Source organism: Rhincodon typus, chromosome 8 (genome assembly GCF_021869965.1).
Source record: "Rhincodon typus isolate 14 chromosome 8, sRhiTyp1.1, whole genome shotgun sequence".
NCBI classification, from domain to species: Eukaryota; Metazoa; Chordata; class Chondrichthyes; order Orectolobiformes; family Rhincodontidae; genus Rhincodon; species Rhincodon typus.
In genome coordinates, this window is record NC_063339.1 from 80,303,072 (window position 1) to 80,321,459 (window position 18,388).

Below are 18,388 nucleotides of genomic sequence, written 5' to 3' on the forward strand. Positions count from 1 at the left end.
ACAAAGGAACTGAGGGCATTGTTGCTAAGTTTGTAGATGACACAAAGATGGGTGGTAATGTTGAGGCAAGGAGGCTGCAGAAGGACTTGGACAGGCTGAGAGATTAACAAAGAAGTGGCAGATTGAAAACAGTGGGAAAGTGTGAGGTTATAGGTTTTGGTAGGAAGAATAGAGACGTAGACTATTTTCTAAATGGGGAGAGGCTTTGGAAATCTGAAGCACAAAGGGATTTGGGAACTGTAGTTCAGGATTCTCTTAAAGTTAACATGCAGGTTCATTTGGCAGTTAGGGAGGCAAATGTTAACATTCATTTTGAGAGGGCGAGCGTACAGAAGTAGGGATGTACTGCTGAAGTAGTATAAGGCTCTGGTCACACCACATTTGGAATATTGAGAATTTTTGAGCCCCGTATCTACGGAAGGATGTGCTGGCCTTGGAGGGATCCACAGGCAGCTTGCAAGAATGATCATGTGGTTAAAGGCCTTGTCATATGAGGAGCAGTTGAGTACTCTGGGTTTGTAGTTGATGGGATTTAGAAGGATGAGGAAAGATCTGATTGAAAATTACGGAATACTGAAAGGCTTGGAAAGAGTGGACGTGGAGAATATGTTTCCACTCGTAGGAGAGACTCGGACCCAAAGGCAAAGATGAAGAATGAAAGGATAACCCTTTAGAACTGAGATGAGGGCGAATTTCTTCAGTAGAAGGTGATGAATCTATGGAACGTAATGCCACAGAAGGCTGTGAGGCCAAGACGTTAAGTATACTTAAGACAGAGAGGTCCTTAATTAGTAAAGGGTTATTGGAAGAAGGCAGGAGAATGGAGCCGAGAAACCTATCAGCCATGATCAACTGACAGAGCGGACGTGATGGGCTGAATGGCCTCATTCTGCTCCTATATCTTATGTTCTCATGGAATGGACCTTGAACCCATAGTGTTGAAAAAACCCATTAATTGCTATTTGGTCACTGCGGCTTAGATTTTATTTAAATTCCTCTATATCCTGTTCATCAGTTTCAGACTGTAATGAAGAGCAGATTGTTTACATTTCATTTTAGTTGGAAAATGATGAATAGTGGCGAGGGATAGTAATACCATGCCTTGGTCCTTGACTGAGGTCGCAGTCCTTGTTATACTAGCCCTTGGCTAAACCTCTCTAAATATTTACTGGAAGGAGTGAAACTGATTAGTAATAACTAAGTTACTAAGTATAAAATAAAAAAAATGGACTTTTTCAAGGTAAGTGCTATGACTGGGACCATTGCACTCTGCTTCCCTTTGCATCCCTCCTGTTACAGTACAGGGGGTTCTGCTATAACATATGTTCTGGCAATGCGAAATGGCTATAACGCGATTGATGAAGAGGGGAACGGTATTTCTAAAATACGAACTTGTGTTGGCTATAACGCGATTCCATTGGTGCACGGAGGAGTATGCATCAACATCACATGATTGTTTTCCAGGCCTTGTCTGGTGTTCTTCAATTTTGAAAGATATTTAACGTCGAGAATGCAATTGACATTATCGTGGAGGCCTCGGGCGATGTCAGTAAGGACTGCTTGTGTGCAGTTTGGCAGAAGCTTCTCCCAGAATTTTCTCCAAGATTTGTTTTAAAACCTTTGATCCATCAGAGGAACTCTCAAGAATCAAAGAATATTGTGTTGATCTTGCGAAGCAAGTTGGATTTGAAGAAGTGAAGAACTGCTTAAATCCCACTGTGAAGATCTTTCTACAGCTGATCTACGACAACTGGTCCCTGAGGGGGAAGTGGAAGCTGGAGATGAAGTAGTAGTAGTCCAGGATGCAGCACCATGAGAGCTTTCCACTTCTTCTGTTTTGTCTTCTATCCTGAGGGAAGTTGAGAAGCAGTTGCAGCTCTGAGAGGACAACAATTACAATGCAGAACGTAGCAGGGTATTAGTTCGTGGAAAAAGATTTTATTTGGCACCCTATGAAAGCCTCTTCACGAAGGAAGAAACAGGGCAAAGCAGCAAAAACTGGGTCTTTTTTAAGCCAACCCCCTAGAAACAGTCAGAAGACAATGAACCATAGCCATGCGCTTCTGGATTAACTATTTTTCGCCCTAACCCTGCAACCACAACTTTTTTTCAAGATAAGGTGTTAAATTTATTTTGAATTTATTATTAGATATGAATTAAACATTTATTCAAACTGAGCTATCCTTCGTGTTCAGTGTTTGAGTGAGATTTTTTTTGGTCTGTCACTAACCCTGCTTTTCCCTTAGGCCCTGTTATTTCTATAGCACTATTTTCTATAACATGATGTTGCGCAGGAACTTAACTATTGCGTTATAGCAGAACCCCTGTATTAAAATCTCCCAGATTAAGCATAATACAAGAAGATGCCAGATAATAGTAGATTATAATATGCAACCCTCTTCATCAAAGGACCTGGTACTGAGCAACAGTTCATCTCCTGAAAGGAAAACATATTTTGGTCCACGGTGAAATCTTCTGTCTCGTTGTGCATTCTCCCTAATGCAAAGTGGAAGTACATCATATCTGTACAACTTGCTGCACTGATCATTTGGAAATGTTTCCCATTGGTTATTCAAATGTGCTTTATCCCAGTGATGAAATTAATGTTGTACCTATAACAAACCCGTAATTGGTCATTTATATTCAAAGCTTAGCACAGAAATGAGGCTGCAGAGTATATTGCCCAGCACGAAGGTCAATAGAACTGGATTAATCCTTATAACAACCATGGATTATTTAATATGATAGTAGGTTTTCACAGATGAGATGGTTGAATGATTAATGATTAGTCAGACAGCATCCAAGGAGCAGGAAAGTCAATGTTTTGGACTGTAGTGTTCTTGACAAAGGAAACGTCCTAAGAGGGGAAAGAAAAGCACTGAGCCAATTCAAGACTGACAACTGGGATAAAAAGGTTAGATTTTAAGGCACATGTTAATGAAGTAAAGAGAGGCTTTACAGCTGATGACATTGTAGCCATGTTGGTGCCAAGGAAGTGTGGGTTCTGTAAGCGATTTATAAGATGAGAGAGTTTCTGTAGGGCTTTATGACTGAGGCTATAGTGTTATTACTGCACAAATTATTGTGTGTTATTTCTATCAAAGCCAGAACATGTCTTTCTTAAAAATTATGTGTATATATTTTAATCTCTGAATCACTGAATTTGTGTGACTGTGAGGCACTTGACCTTTGCTCTTGTGGGTTTATTATATCATTTCTCCTGTCGGCGCCCCCAAGATTAATCCTAGTATCCTCAGTTTTATTTATAATCAGTGTAGGATGTATTTCCCTTTTGTCATTTATATCGAGTTAAAAATGTAGATTTCTGTTTTCAGTTTAAGAAGAATTTGAGGTTGTTTACTTTCAGTTGATTTGTAAGTGTACACAAGTACAATAAAAGAATGATTGATTGAATTTTTGACCTAGCCAAGAGGCTTCCAGAAGCAAGAAAACTGATTTCTATATTTGTTAATTTATTGAGGACAGTACTGTGCTCTGAAGCTGTAATTTTGTTTTGAAAATCTGTAAACAGAGAAAGGCTGAACCTGGAGGCTGTAGTTTTAACCAAAGAATGCAAAACTACATTAGTGAAAAAGTGAGTCCTATAGAATTAGCTATGGGCAAGTAGATCTGTAAAGAAAGAAGTCTAATGATGGAATTGAGACTGTATACATACACCATATGTGTGTGTTCGTTGGTTGTGGCATGTGACTGTCAGTCATACCCATCCTTGGACCAGGAAGTTTTAGGTATGGGTATGCCATAGTCCTGAGGAGTGACCTGTGTAACCAAATCCAGAATAAAAAGCAACTGCTTTCCAGAGTGAGTATGTTTGAACACTGACCTGAGTGAAAGTCATAGTTTAAAAAATTAAACTGGATTAAGTTCATTGGATTAATTTAAGGTAGAAGGTTATATTGTTTAGAATCAGCATCTGTCTTATTGTCTGTATGTGTTTAGTCATTTTTTTGCTTGTGTTTGTTTCATTTAAGTTCGTATAATAAAAATCTGCTGTTTCAATTTAAACCTGGAGTCTTGCCCTTGCATCTTTGCATTATCTTCTTGAAACGATTACAGCTTGTCAAGCCAGATCCAGAAAATTATCTGGTTTGTCCAATAAACTTAACTGGAATCATAACGATTGTTAGAAGTAAATGTCCTACTATGCTACATGCTTTACATCAGTTGTGTAAATGTGTGACAGCAAAGATGTTTTGATCTGGTTTTCTTTACAGTGCAATTCAGTTCATCAGAGTCTGTTGTTGGTTAAAACATGTTAAATGCTTTATATAGAAAACCTGCCATTCAGTTTGTTTCATTATATGAACCCTAACACTTGACAACCAGTGAATTTCCTGAATAACTTGGGCTGTTATGCCACATACTGCTTATTGAGCATACATGGAACTTGTACTGCAAATGTGGGTATACATACACACGTGATAGTGTTCATATCCAAAACCAATCACTGGGCAAATTGAAACAATGAACTTTATGCCAGTTCATTTTTTGTGTTTTTGTTTGTTCTTCCTCTTTCTTTCTTTCTCTCTCTGTCTCTTTCTATTTCCTTCTCTTCCCACTCAACACTCTCATGCTCACGTACACGTACCCCTTCCCCAAACACCCCCCCACTAGGAGAAGCACGGCAGCAACTGTCCTCCATTTCTGAATCTGCATATCATCACTTTATTTCATAATGGGTTTGATAAACTGACCTACATTTACTTTGTTCTAACTTTACTTTGGTGAATAGTTGGTTCTGCATGACTAAAAAGTTTTGCACCTAATTCTTAAAAACATTGAACTTTATGAATGTTGCTTTTTATCTAGGAAAGTCTATAAGGAAAGTAATTGCTGAGTTTCCACCAATTCAATATTAATATTGAATCAGAGTGAAGGATTATGAAATTTTGGGTGATAATTATGTCATATAAAGTGCAATTGGTGAACGCTGCAGCATGTGTGTATTTTGATTGATAATCGATAATGTAAAAGCGATGCTGCCACATCGATGGGTTACATGGGTGTTTCATTGCCTTGAGAGGTTTGACAGGGAATTTTTAATGAGGAAACTTCCAGATTTGAAGTTCAGATGTCACTCGACTTTAGATAGCACGCTGATAATTTGTACGTTAATGTTGTAAACTCACAGCCATGAAAGGGGGCAAAAGAGATCATTTCTAATCATTGTTCAATCCAGTGTTTAGTTCTTCTCTGAGAAGTTACTTTTATTTTCATTCATTCCTTCTCAGGACTTTCCCACTTGTAAGAAGTTCTTCCTCTTTCACCTGCTCTGACATGGCCATCTGAATAGATGTCACCCACGTCTCTCCTCACTCCTCGACCACCTGATCCCAGCCCCAACTGATCAAAAGCATTGTTTTCCCTAGTCAAGCTTGGAATTGGCAAGCATTTCAGTCAATTTTGGTCAAAGATGAGGTATAAACCTGTGTCAATACTTGAGGGCAGGCCGTATATTTAATTCTGTGCACGTGCGCAAACATGAATATAGGGAAAATTGTGATTCTTTTGCAGGATTTTGAGCTATTAATATTTCAGTTCTTAAAATACATTCTCCAAGACAGTATCAAGAAATTTTCAGTTATTGATTAAATGAGGAATGAACATTATTTGTTCTAAAATCATTATGGTTTCTGACGGTCTGAAAAGGAAATCTGTTATTTTTACCTGGTCTGGCCTAGATGTAACTCCAGACCCAGAGCAATGTGGTTGATTCTTGACTGTCCTCTGAATGGCCTAGCAAACACTCAATTATAGGAAGTTAGGGATGGGCAATAACAGTGGCACCAACATGTCATGGAAGAAAAGTATCAGTAAGAGTGCCCACCACAAAATCCTTGTGGAGACAGTCCTGCCTTCACATTGAGAATGTGCCCGATCATCATGTGTGGCAGTATCACCGTGCTAATTGGGTTAGACTTTGAATAGATCTAGCAACTTGACTGAGTATCCGTGAGGCACTGTGGGCCATCAATAGCAACAGAATTGTACTCCAGCACAATTTGTAACCTCATGGCCTGGAATATTCCCCCAACTTCAACCATTACCTTCAAGCGAGGTGATCAACTCTGAGTTCAATGGAGTAGGCAGGAGGGCATGCCAGGAGCAGCAGCAGACATACCTAAAAATGAGGTGTCATCCTGGTGTAGCTACCAAACAGTACTGTTTGCATACCAAATAGCATGAGCAGCAAATGAAAGATAGAACTAAGTGATCACACAACCAACAGATTATATCTAAGCTCTGCAGACCTGCCATATCAGCTGTAAATAGTGGTAGACAATTAAGCAACTCGCTGCAGGAGGAGGCTCCACAAATATCCCCATCTCATCAGTGCTCAAGATAAAGCTGAAACATTCACAGCAATCTTCAGCCAGAAGTGTTAAGTGGATGATCTATCTTGGCCTCCTTCAGTGGTCCCCTGCCTCACTGATGCCTGTCTTCAGCTGGTTCTGTTTGCTCCATGTGATATCAAGAAATGGTTGGAGGCACGAGAGACTGAAAAGGCAATGGGTCCTGAAAACATTCTGGCAACAATACTTAAATCTTGTGCTCCAGAACTCTGTGCGCTTCCAGCCAAGCTGTTCCAGTACAGTTACAACATTGGCATCTACCAGGCATGTGCTATATGCAAAAAGCAAGACAAATCCAACCCAGCCAATTATCGACCTACAGTGTACTTTCAATTGTCAATAATAAAAGGTATAACCCAGTAGTGCTATCAAGAAGCTGCTCAGTCCCCATTTTTGGCCTCTGCCAGGGCCACTCAGCTCCTGACGCATTACAGCCTGGTTCAAACATGGACAAAAGCGCACAATTCTAGAGGAGAGATGAAAGTGACTGCCCTTAACATCAAGGCTGCATTTGACCAAATATAGCATCAAGGAGCACTAGCGAGACTGGAATCAGTGTGAATTGGGGCAAACTCTCTGCTGGTTAGAGTCATAACTGGCACACAGGAAGATGGTTGTGGTTGTTAGGGGTCAGTCATTACAGTCCAGGACATCTCTGCAGGAGTTTCGCAGAGTAGTGTCCTAGGCCCAACCATTTCCAGCTGATTCATCAATGACTTTCCTTCCAACATAAGGTCAGAAGTGAGAATGCGAAATCATTGGCAAACAATGTTCAGCACCATTCATGCCTCCTCAGACACTGAAGCAGTTTGTGTTCAAAGGCAACAAAATCTGGATAATATTCAGGTTAGGCTGACAAATGGCAAGTAACAAGTGCCACAAAAATTTCAGGCAATGACCATCTCCAATAAAGACAACATTCTTGGAGTTACCATTGACAGAAACTCGGTTGGACTCACCATAATAAATATGGTGGCTATAAGAGCAGATCAGAGAGATACTGCCTACTGCGAGAGTACTGCGGCCAATAACTCACCTCTTGGCTCCCTAAAGCCTGTCCACCGTCTAGAAGGCACCAGTCAGGAGTGTGATGGAATATTTCCCAATTTACTGGATGGACAGCTTCAACAACATTTGAGGACAGGGAGGTCACTTGATTAGCACCACATCCACAAGTAACCTCTCCCTCCAATATTAACTTCCAGTAACAGCAGTGCGAACTATCTACAAGATACACTGCAGAAATTCACCAAAGATCCTTAGGACAGTAACTTCCAAACCCACAACCACTTCCATCTGGAAGGACATGGGCAGTAAAACCACCATCTGCAAGCTCCCCTCCAAGCCACTCAGCATCAATATATCATTGTTCCTTCTGTCACTGGGTCAACATCCTGCAACAGTCTCTCTAAGGATTGTGGGTCTGCCTACAGCACCTGTACTGCAGCAGTTCAAATAGGCAGCTTACTATCTGCTTCTTAAAGGCAAATAGGGACAGGCAGTAAATGCTGGCCCAGCCACTGATGCTCAAGCCCCACGAGCGAATTTTTACAAAAAAAGTTTTGGTCCTTCTGTTCTTTGCTGTTCTGCAGGTTTGTAAATGCAAGTTGTTTTCAAACACTTACACAGATGGTGTTACTTGACTGTGTCTTCAGTTGGGAGCAATCTTCCTTTGGGGCATGTCAAAACATGTACTAGTCCACGACATGTGGTTACTCTAGCAGGGATGCTGTGATCTTTATTAAATTCTGTGAACCAGAATTGAAACCACTTAACACTGTTGAAAGTATTTATGGGGTAGATTTTCTGTCCTTTTTTGTCTGTATGATAGATTAAATTGCCGTAAGATATTTACAGGAGATGATGACCCTAATGATTTTGCAGTATTGTTTTAAAATGACAGAATAAAGTGCTGGTTATGCTGATCGGGTTGTATAAAGATTTGGGAGAGGTTTGTATGGGCCATGAATGCTGGCATTTGAGTCAGTCTATATATCTTAGGAAGTTCTATATATAATATTTGGATCCCGAGACTGTTGCTTTGGTTACTATGAACAGAGTTTAAGCAATATGTTAGGATGTAATATTATAGCTTGTCAACGTATACTACTGTAGTATTATTTCTCTCCAAATAAAGCTAAAGATCCTTTTCAGCAGGCAGGTTGAAGAATTTATTTCTTGAAAGAAAGGAAGGTGCAGTGTTTTATTTTGGGGAAAAAGAAAAGCTCAAAATAACCAGAATTAAATTTAGAGGCTTGAACTACTTGACAAGTCATAAATCACTTGAGTTTTATTTACTGTTAAAATTAACATTTTCAGACATCAAGTTCATATGTATATTTGAGTCAATTAATTGTTTGATCTGTTTTGTCAAAGTGGTTAAAATTTAAATAAAAATAGAGTAGACCATGAAGGATATAGGAGAATTTGTCCTAATGGTGCCAGTGGATCATTGAATGCAGAGCATTTGTTCAACATTTTATAGGGACAGAGTAGGTCATTCAGCTCTTCGAGCCTGTTCTGCCAAACAGAGAGATCATGGCTGATCTGTGGCCTAACTCCATATACCTGCCTTTGGCCCATATCCCTTTGCTTTATCTATCTCCGATTTAAAATTAGCAACTCATCTAGCATCCACTGCCACCTGTGGAAGAGATTTCCAACCCTCTACCATGCTTAGTGTGTAGAAGAGCTTTGTAATGTCTTTCCTGAACAGTGTAGCCCTAATTCTTAGACAATGCCCTATAGTTCTAGAATCCCCAGCCAGTGGAAATAGTTTATCTAATATGTTTCAGAGATAGTAGGAACTGCCGATGCTGGAGAATCTGAGATAACCAGGTGTAGAGCTGGATGAACACAGCAGGCCAAGCAGCATCAGAGGAGCAGGAAGGCTGACGTTTTGGGCCTAGACCCAATCCACTACACGTCCAAGATGAATCTTTTTCAGCGCAGATTCTTTGAATCATTTATCATTTACAAAAGAGTCTAGGCCCAAAAGACTCAAAATGCATCTTTGTACTCCAGTCATCTAGGTATAAAGGCTGCCAATTTTTGTTTTTTAGCTTTCTTGATTATATTCTGCGACAGCAAGATCTGCAGATGCTGGAGTCAGAGTCAATACAGTGTGGAACAGAGGAACACAGCAGGATCCTGATGAAGTGTATAAACCCAAAACATTGACTTTCCTGCTCCTCTGATGCCTGACCTGCTGTATTCCTTCAGCTCCATACTTTATTGATTATATTCTGCACCCTGTTCATGATCTTTTAATGATCTATGCAGCTGAACCCCAGGTTTTTTTGGACATCCACTATTTAACTTCATGCCATCTAGAAAGTACTCTGATCTATCCTTTGAATCCAAAATGGATAACCTCACACTTCCAGTATCTGCCACAGATATGTCTGTTCAACTAGTCTATCAATAATGCTATCATCTATGCTGCCTACAAGTCACCTAACTTTGTGTCATCAGCAAATTTGGATAGATGACTCTCTGTGCCATTATCCATGTCATTAATAAATAATGTACACAATAAAGTCCCTAGCACAGTTCCTCATGGACACCACTGGATACATCCTGCAAGTTTGACTGCTGCACTCAGAACTTGAGAATACTTCCATTGGCATCCTACATACTGAAACAAGTGTTGCCGTTGAGAGCCCTGTCAGAGTCCCTTTAAATAGAGTTCCTTCACTGCTCATTTAGGTGCACTGTTCTATCTATTTTTTTTCTTTGAATGGCCAAGAAACCAGTCTGTATTGCTCAAAATAAAAGTCCAACCGATTGGTTTTACTCTACCTGCGTTGATATGGTATTTTCTACTTGGAGTCCTATAGCATGGAAACGGTCCTTCGGTTCAATTCATCCACAAGTACTAGGAGCAGGAGTAGGCCGTCTGGCCCTTCGAGCCTGCTCCGCCATTCAGTAAGATCATGGCTGATCCTGTCGTGGACTCAGATCCACTTACCCGCGTTCTCAACGTATCCCTTAATTCCTTTATTGTTCAAAAAAAATCTACCTTTTTTTTAAAAGCGTTTACTGAAGTAGTGTCAACTACTTCACTGGGCAAGGAGTTCCATAGATTAACAACCTTCTCAGTTCAGTCCTAAATCTGCTCCCTCTAATCTTGAGGCTATGCCCTCTTGTCCTAGCTTCACCTGCTAGTGGAAGCACCCTCTCTACTTCTATCCTATCTATTCCCTTCATAATTTTATATGTTTCTATAAGATCCCCCCTCAATCTTCTGAATTCCAATGAATATAATCCCAATCCACTCAGTCTTTCCTCATAAGCCAACCCCCTCAACTCCGGAATCAACCTAGTGAACCTCCTTTGCACCCCCTCCAGTGCCAGTACATCCTTTCTCAAGTAAGGAGACTGCACACAGTACTCTAGGTGTGGCCTCACCAGCACCTTGTACAGCTGCAACATAACCTCTCTGCTTTTTATTTCAATTCCTTTTGCAATGAAGGACAAAATTCCATTTGCCTTCCTAATTACTTGTTGTACCTGCAGACCGACCTTCTGTGATTCGTGCACAAGGACACCCAGGTCCCTCTGCATAGCAGCATGCTGCAACTTGTTACCATTCAAGTAATAATCCTTCTTACTATTACTCCTACCAAAATGTATGACTTCACATTTATTTACATTGTATTCCATCTGCCAGACCTTTGCCCACTCACTCAATGTATTTATGTTCCTCTGCAAAGTTTCACAGTCCTCTGCACACTTTGCTTTGCCACTCGTCTTAGTGTCATCTGCAAACTTTGACACCCTACACGTGGTCCCCAGCTCCAAGTCATCTATATAAATTGTAAGTCCTCACTGACTAGACAACCAAATTGTTAATAAATAATGTGAACAATCGAGCCTTAACACAGTTCCTTGTGGAACATCACTGGTCAAATCCTGTCAATTTGAGTGCCATTATCCCAACTTACCGTCCCTATCCAAAGATAGCACGAAAGCACAGCTTGCATGAACCTGAAGTATTCAGTCAAATTCTAGAAGAGGTTTGAATATTGAATATTTGGAAAAATTCTTTAGAAATGATAGATTCTGAATAGATAAATGCTTGTGAGATGTGGCCTCATTAGGAGTTGAATTTACAGCATGTGAATATTCAAGAATGGAAAGTAAACCTTTATTCTCTGCACAGATTGCATCTTTCAGAATTTTCTTGTATTTGAAAAGACTGTTAATATGAAAGATGCTCCCTAAAGTTAATAGCAGAACCAGTGTAAAAATTTCATTGTGTTAACTAATTGACATTATATCACCTCGAATTATTATGATTGGTAGTAATTGGTAGAGCTTTCCTATTGGTCTGTTGGTAATTGATACACTGAATACTAGTTTGTGCTTCTTTAAACATATGCTAAGTTAGCAGCTGCCTTGAGTACTTTATTATAATTGAAAACAAAGATACAATTTGTCCCTCTCAGACCTGAAAAAGTATTCTATGCTGAATCTTCCATAGCATAAGAACCAGCAGAGATACTTTAAAATTTTTAATAAAGAACATTTTGAAACTCTGTCTTTCAAGTTATTGAGTTGCTCTTAAAAACATTATACTTTTTCATTGACATTTGTTTGTACAATTGTAAATTCTTTATAAACAATGATAGTTTAAACTACTACTGGTAGGCTGAGAGTGAACTTTTGTAATTTTATACTGGTCTCTTTTTTAAACATGTTCTGTAATGCATGTAGTAAATGAATAGTTATGTTGATATAATCATACTAAACTCAGCAGTAAACTTTAGTACTGCCCAGCAATTAATTTCAGTTCATTGCTTCATTCTTCTAACTCACTGAATCAAATTTCTTGGTTTGGTGCCAAATTCATACCTTGCCTGCCACTTTGGGCCTTCAGAACAAGTCTTGTGTTATTAATTGTATCCTGAAAGAATCTCTCAATGTATGTGAATTTAATTTTTGTTGCACTGAGCAGCTGCATTAGCTTAAATTACAAACAGAAGATGTTGGAAATACACAGCCTGTCAGCATCTGTGGAGAGAAAGAAAAATTTAATATTTCAGGTCTGCAACATTAGCTATCAAGTTCTCCCTCTTGGTGCTGGCTAATCAGCTGGGTATTTCCAGCACTTTTGTTTATGTTACAGATTTCTAACCATCTGCAGGATTTTGCTTTCATATAACTGCAGTTTTATGGTTGTTATGTGGGAAACAGAAACTTCTGGCTACGCCTAATGTTTCTATGACCTTTCAAATAATGATATTTCCTTCATCTTTTCTATGATAACCAAGATTTTTCTTTGTAACGCACCCAGGCTTTGTTCTAAATAATGTTACAATTTAATAACAACAGCTCTTTGTACTTACGCGATTCTTTTTAATATGGTAAACTTTCTGTGGTCTTTCAATGGAGTTTTAAGCAGAATGACGCAACTGTATGATGGGGCATTAAAGTGTGAAGTGTTTAAGGGCCATCTTCAAACAAAGAAGGAGGTTTGTTTTGTTTATGGGATGTGGCCATGCTGATAAAGCCAGGATTATTACTCATCCCTGATTGTCTTTGAGAATGTGCTAGCAAGTTACCTGCTTGCAATGCTGCATTCTTCTTTGGTGGTGTTGGGAGCAATGAGGTTTGGGGAAGGAATTTCAAAGTTTTGATTGTAAGCAGCTGAAGACCTAGCCTTAAAGGTGAAGGGAATAATTAAAACTAAGGATGTTCACATGAGCATACATTTTGAGGTTTGTCGTGTTGTAGGAGTTTAGAGATTGGGAGAGGATTTTGAAAATGATGAGAATTTTAAGAGTGAAATATTGCTTAGCTGGAGGCAATGCAGGTCAACCAGCATAATGGTGATGGGTAAGTGGGACTTGATGAATCCGTCAGCCTTCATTTCTGTTTGGAGTGTTTCATTTAACCTCAGATGGAAAAAGTATCCCTTAGTGTTGACTGACGGTATGGAAAGGTACTTTTTTTTTTAAAAAGTAAAAGAACCGAGAACTGCAGATGCTGGAATTCAGAACAAGAAGGGTCACTGGACCTGAAATGTTAATTCTGCTTTCTCTCCACAGAAATTGCCAGACCTGCTGAGATTTTCCAGAAATTTCTGTTCTTGTTGTTTTTCAGAATCTGATTAAGTAATATTTCAATATTGTCTATAGTTCAAGTTGGCCTTTCGAGTTGCTTCTGGTGGTCTTTTAACGGGAAATAAATAATCAGCACAGCTCTCCAAGTACTGTTCTGTTAGTTTGAAATAAATGAAAGCAACACCAGGATTTCAAGGAGACCACACCCTCTTGTCTTCGAGAGATGCTAAATCAGAACTTCTCAAATATGTATTTTACCTCCAATCTCTGCACTATTCCTACAGGACTACAAGGTCTAAATTGACCATATGAAGTGTTGGAAAGTGTAACAGTAAGAGGTGTTTCTGCATTTGTATCTTCAGTGTTGCAGAATATTGAAAATTGTAAGATGATATCCTGTGGTCACTGGTCAGCTGATGGCTGGAGTTGATATAACTTGACCCTTTAAACTCAATCTAAACAGCACCTGCAATGCAAAAAGTAGTGTGATACTTCTGAGCATCACTTAAGCATGGTTGCTTTGCATTATACTACTTGAATAGATAAGGTAAACTTGATTATTTAGCACGTTTTATCAGCGGAATATTTCCACATCAAGCAATACTCGTCACCAGCAGAAATACTGATTGTGCTTTCATGAGAATGGCAAATTTAAAAGCAAGGTTTAATCAAATGAATATGGGTTTTAAAAAAGTACACTAAGTATTGAGAAATTATGCTGTTATTTATTGTACATTGTCCATCAAGAAAGACCGTGTTCATTATACCTTTTAGTAAAATTTGCACAAGTTGGTGAAAAAACAATCGTGAACTAATTGGTTGGAATTCTTGTGTGAATATAATTAAAATAAATGGATTCTTCAAAATGCTGAATTGAAATAATTAGGAAGTGCTGATCTTTTCATGATTTCTCAAAACAAATTTCACAAATGCATGTAGATCACATTCTTAAAGACTTTGACTTGCTTACATTAGAAAATGATGTGCTGGAAAAAAGGCCAGCTATTCTATCAAGCCTGTCTCACATTCATCATGGGTAGACCATCTGGTTGGGGCATTCCGTTGTTCGTATAATCCAGCAAAGGCCAATCTATTCTTTGAGGTGCTATGCCCAAAACTGAGTATAATAGCATCATGGAATAGCCCGTCATGCCCGTGTGGCTTCTCTGAAGGTGTAACTTAGTCACTCTCCTATGTTCTCTCTCTGTAGCCCTGTGCAGTTTTCTTTTTCACATAATAATTCAAATTCCTCTTGAATGTATAATTGCAGAATGGTAGCACTGCTCCAGAAGGGGTCCCAGTAGGACTTTAAGCAATGAAAACACCTCTTTCTATGTTTAAAATTTTAGTGATTCGTATAACTGAACACGCAAATGGTCTTGGAAATTGTTTCTAGCCACTTGCCAGATGTGAAATATTCTGATTTGTCATTCTTGGATCCAAAGTGATGACTTTATACTTTGCCACATTCCTTACATTGAACTCCATCTGTCACTGTTTTGATCACTCAGTTAATCTGTCAATCCCACTTTATGACTATCTGCTTCCATAACTTACTGCACATCTCAATTTAGTGTCATTTGCAAACTTGGATATGCAGCTCTCTATTCCTTTATTCAAGTTATGTACATATATGGTGAAAGGCTTCAAGTCAGATTCTTGAGAAATGCCACTCAATCAGGATACATTCCCCTTATTTCACTACTCTGACTCCTATGTACTGACCAATTGTCACTTTTATTAATATTCAAATATCATGTTTAGAAAAATACTAATGAAGAATAGATGAGTCAATAATTGATGTAAATTTCAGTTTTGAAATAATGTATATTAAAATCCCGTAAATTTATTTAAGGTATCCGTAATCAAGTGTCGCTTTTGTGCTTCATAGCCCGTAAGATAAAAGTTTCAAATGTAATTGATTCACTTAAAGAGTTTGCTAAGAAAATGGAAACTTTAATAGCTTGCCAGGCATGTATTATGTACCTTTTTGTGTCAATGTAGATTTCTTTGTGACAGTCACTGTTAAACTGTTATGCAATGTGTTATCAGACAGTAGCCTGCCCTGCATTGTAAAGGCATCAAAACAAAAAAAAGTTGTGTTGAACTAAAGTTTATCTGGCCTATTTGTCTGTCCTTGACATCTAGCAGACCTGGTAGACAAATGAGGGAGAAGTTTCTGTAAATGTTACCAATTTCATCCAGTTGTGTGATAGGTTAATGGCAAATTTTTCTAATACCACGGAGACTACATAATATTAGTTGTAAAATAAGCTTCTGATCTCCCATACTTGAAGTTGATGTTTATTAGCCTATGGGCTATGCTGCACAATTTTATTGTCTGGTGTAGAATCACTGGTACTGACTAATTTTCCCAAGAGTGCACTCATTGAAGAATTGAGTTGAATGCTACTGGATGGGACTTGTTAATTTATTGCAAATTCCTGTAGGGTGTGCACATTATATTTCAGCTCTGGAATAATTATTCTCTCAAGTGGAACGCTGATGAAGGTTTTTTTTTCTCCCTTTAAAATAGGGAAGGATCATGTTTGTAGATTCATTGGCTGTGGAAGAAATGACCGTTTCAATTATGTTGTTATGCAGCTACAGGTAAGTTTACATAAAAACACCAACTACATTGTGAAGTACAGTTTTTTAAAAAAAAAAACTCACTTTGTTATTGAATGATCTAGTTTTAGTTCACCTGGAGCAAAAACAAAGTTGCTGGAAAAGCTCAGCAGGTCTAGCAGCATCTGTGAAGGAAGAAACAGTTAATGTTTCGGGTCTGGTCACCCTTCCTTAGAATACCAGACCCAAAATGTTAACTCTGTTTTTTTCCTTCAGATGCTGCCAGACCTGCTGAGCTTTTTGAGCAACTTTGTTTTTGCTCCTGATTTGCAGCATCCGCAGTTCTTTCGGTTTTTATTTAGTTCACCTGGGTCATTTTAACCCATTTATTTTTATTTCAGATGCGAATAAAAGTATTCGTTGTGCCATGTTTATCTTATATTTCAACAGACATCCATAAGACTTAATTTGCTTTGTATTTTATCAGATAAAGTTACTTTTATAACGATCAGAATTTCTTTGAGTTGTTGAAGTAAAATTTGTTGTTTTCCAATGTCCTTTTACTTTGTGTATATAATCCATGTTATATCTAGAGTTTCCAACTTCTTTAATTTTCTGATTCCATGTTGGTTTGTATTTAATTATCAGGCATATTGTTGCTATGACACAAGGTCATCTAGCTCAATTGTCTTTTACCTGGAGTCTAGAAATGAATCAGATCCAGTGAAGTGACCTCAATAATATTACTCGAGATAAAATTATACTGTCAATAGTCACTGCTTTTGATCCTTGCAACCAAAATTCTCCATGTATAAAAGGTCAGTGCTGTGTATAGAATTCCATTTGGAATACTAGCAGATGACTTTGAGCAAATTCAGTTATCTGATTTGTTTTTGCAGTTAACAGTATTTTGAACAGTCCTCACAGATGCTGAAATTAGATAGCTGACTACCTATTTCTAACTAGCAGTTGGATTGTCTATACAGTGGAAAGATCAAATGCTTATCTCCTTTACTCTAAGGAAAACAATCTGTCTTTCCAGCATAACTTTGTAATTAAAATCCTCTAGCTCTGGAACCATTCTGCTAAATCTCCTCTGTACTCCATCTAAAGTGTGGTGACCAGAACTGCTCAAAATACTCTAGTTTAGCATAACTACTTTCTGTCTTTGAACCAGAGCCTTTGTTTATGAAGCCAAATGCCCCATATGTTTTGCTGATCATTCTTTATTTGTTATGTAACCTTCAGCAGTCAATACACAGAACTTCCAGGTTCCTTTGTACCTAGAAGCTCTAAAGAATTGTGCTCTTGATTTGACATTCCTCTCCGTACCTTTTCTGACAAAAAGCATCACCCCGCACTTCTCTAATAAAGTCCATCTGTCTATCTATTCTGCAGGCCTGTGTACATCCTGTTACAGGCAATTTGTATTAACCTAACTATTTGTCACTCTTCCAAATTTGGTATTGTCAGTAAGTTTTGAAACTTTGCTTCATGTTCCAAGATTTAAGTCATTCCTATCTGGAAAAAATGCACCGGCCCTAGCACCGACTCTCTGGGAACGCAAACATCTTGATAGCTGTGGGTGATTTGAATGTAAAAGTTAGTAGAGAAAGATGGGGAAATGTAGTGGATGTTTATGGATCATGAACGAAGGACAGTAGAGGGCAGTGTCTTTCCTCTGAGGAAAATAAAGTGATTATCTTCAAGCAACAGCCAAAATGACTACACCTTGAAGAATTCAGGCAACTTACATAAAGCAAATAGGTTTTCTGATCATCAGTGAGATGTACAAGAAATACATCAAAAACAGCCCAGCGTTGGCATCGATTTTAACCTACAGGTAATGAAAATGAAGATCAAGCTGAAAAATCCCAAGAAAGACCTAGCTAACCAAAACAGACTGAAGGAGGAAAATGAGATAACAGTGTGGAGCTGGAGGAACACAGCAGGCCAGGCAGCATCAGAGGAACAGGGTAGTTGATGTTTCAGATCAGGACCCTTCTTCAGAAACTTTCCTGCTCCTCTGGTGCTGCCTGGCCTGCTGTGTTCCTGTAGCTCCACACTGTGTTACCTCTGACTCCAGCATCTGCAGTTCTTACTATCTCTGAAAGAGGAAAATATTTGGACATGGTGTAGAGGCAATGAGCAAGAGTGACAATTAAGAAATAACCAAACAATATCTTAGCGAGGAGAAAACACAAAAAGACATTGAGGAAAATTAAAACAGTATATGAAACGCACGGGAGCTGAGACTGTTAAGAGAGGAGCAAACATCAGGAATGGATGATTGATGAAATAGTTGATCTGCAGAGAAAAGAAAATAGATTAAGAACAATAAGGAAGAACATAACAGTTGAAAGATGTGAAAAGAGTAAC

At 38.6% G+C, this 18,388-nt stretch overlaps 1 protein-coding gene across 1 annotated transcript in view; it reads left to right on the forward strand.

Moving 5' to 3' along the window:
* LOC109917135 (tau-tubulin kinase 2) overlaps positions 1-18,388 on the forward strand; it is a 162,650-nt gene that overhangs the window by 17,351 nt on the left and 126,911 nt on the right. The window contains exon 3 of the mRNA XM_048600486.1: positions 15,978-16,051. Within this exon, the coding sequence (XP_048456443.1) occupies positions 15,978-16,051 (74 nt within the window). The remainder of the gene's footprint in view (positions 1-15,977; positions 16,052-18,388) is intronic.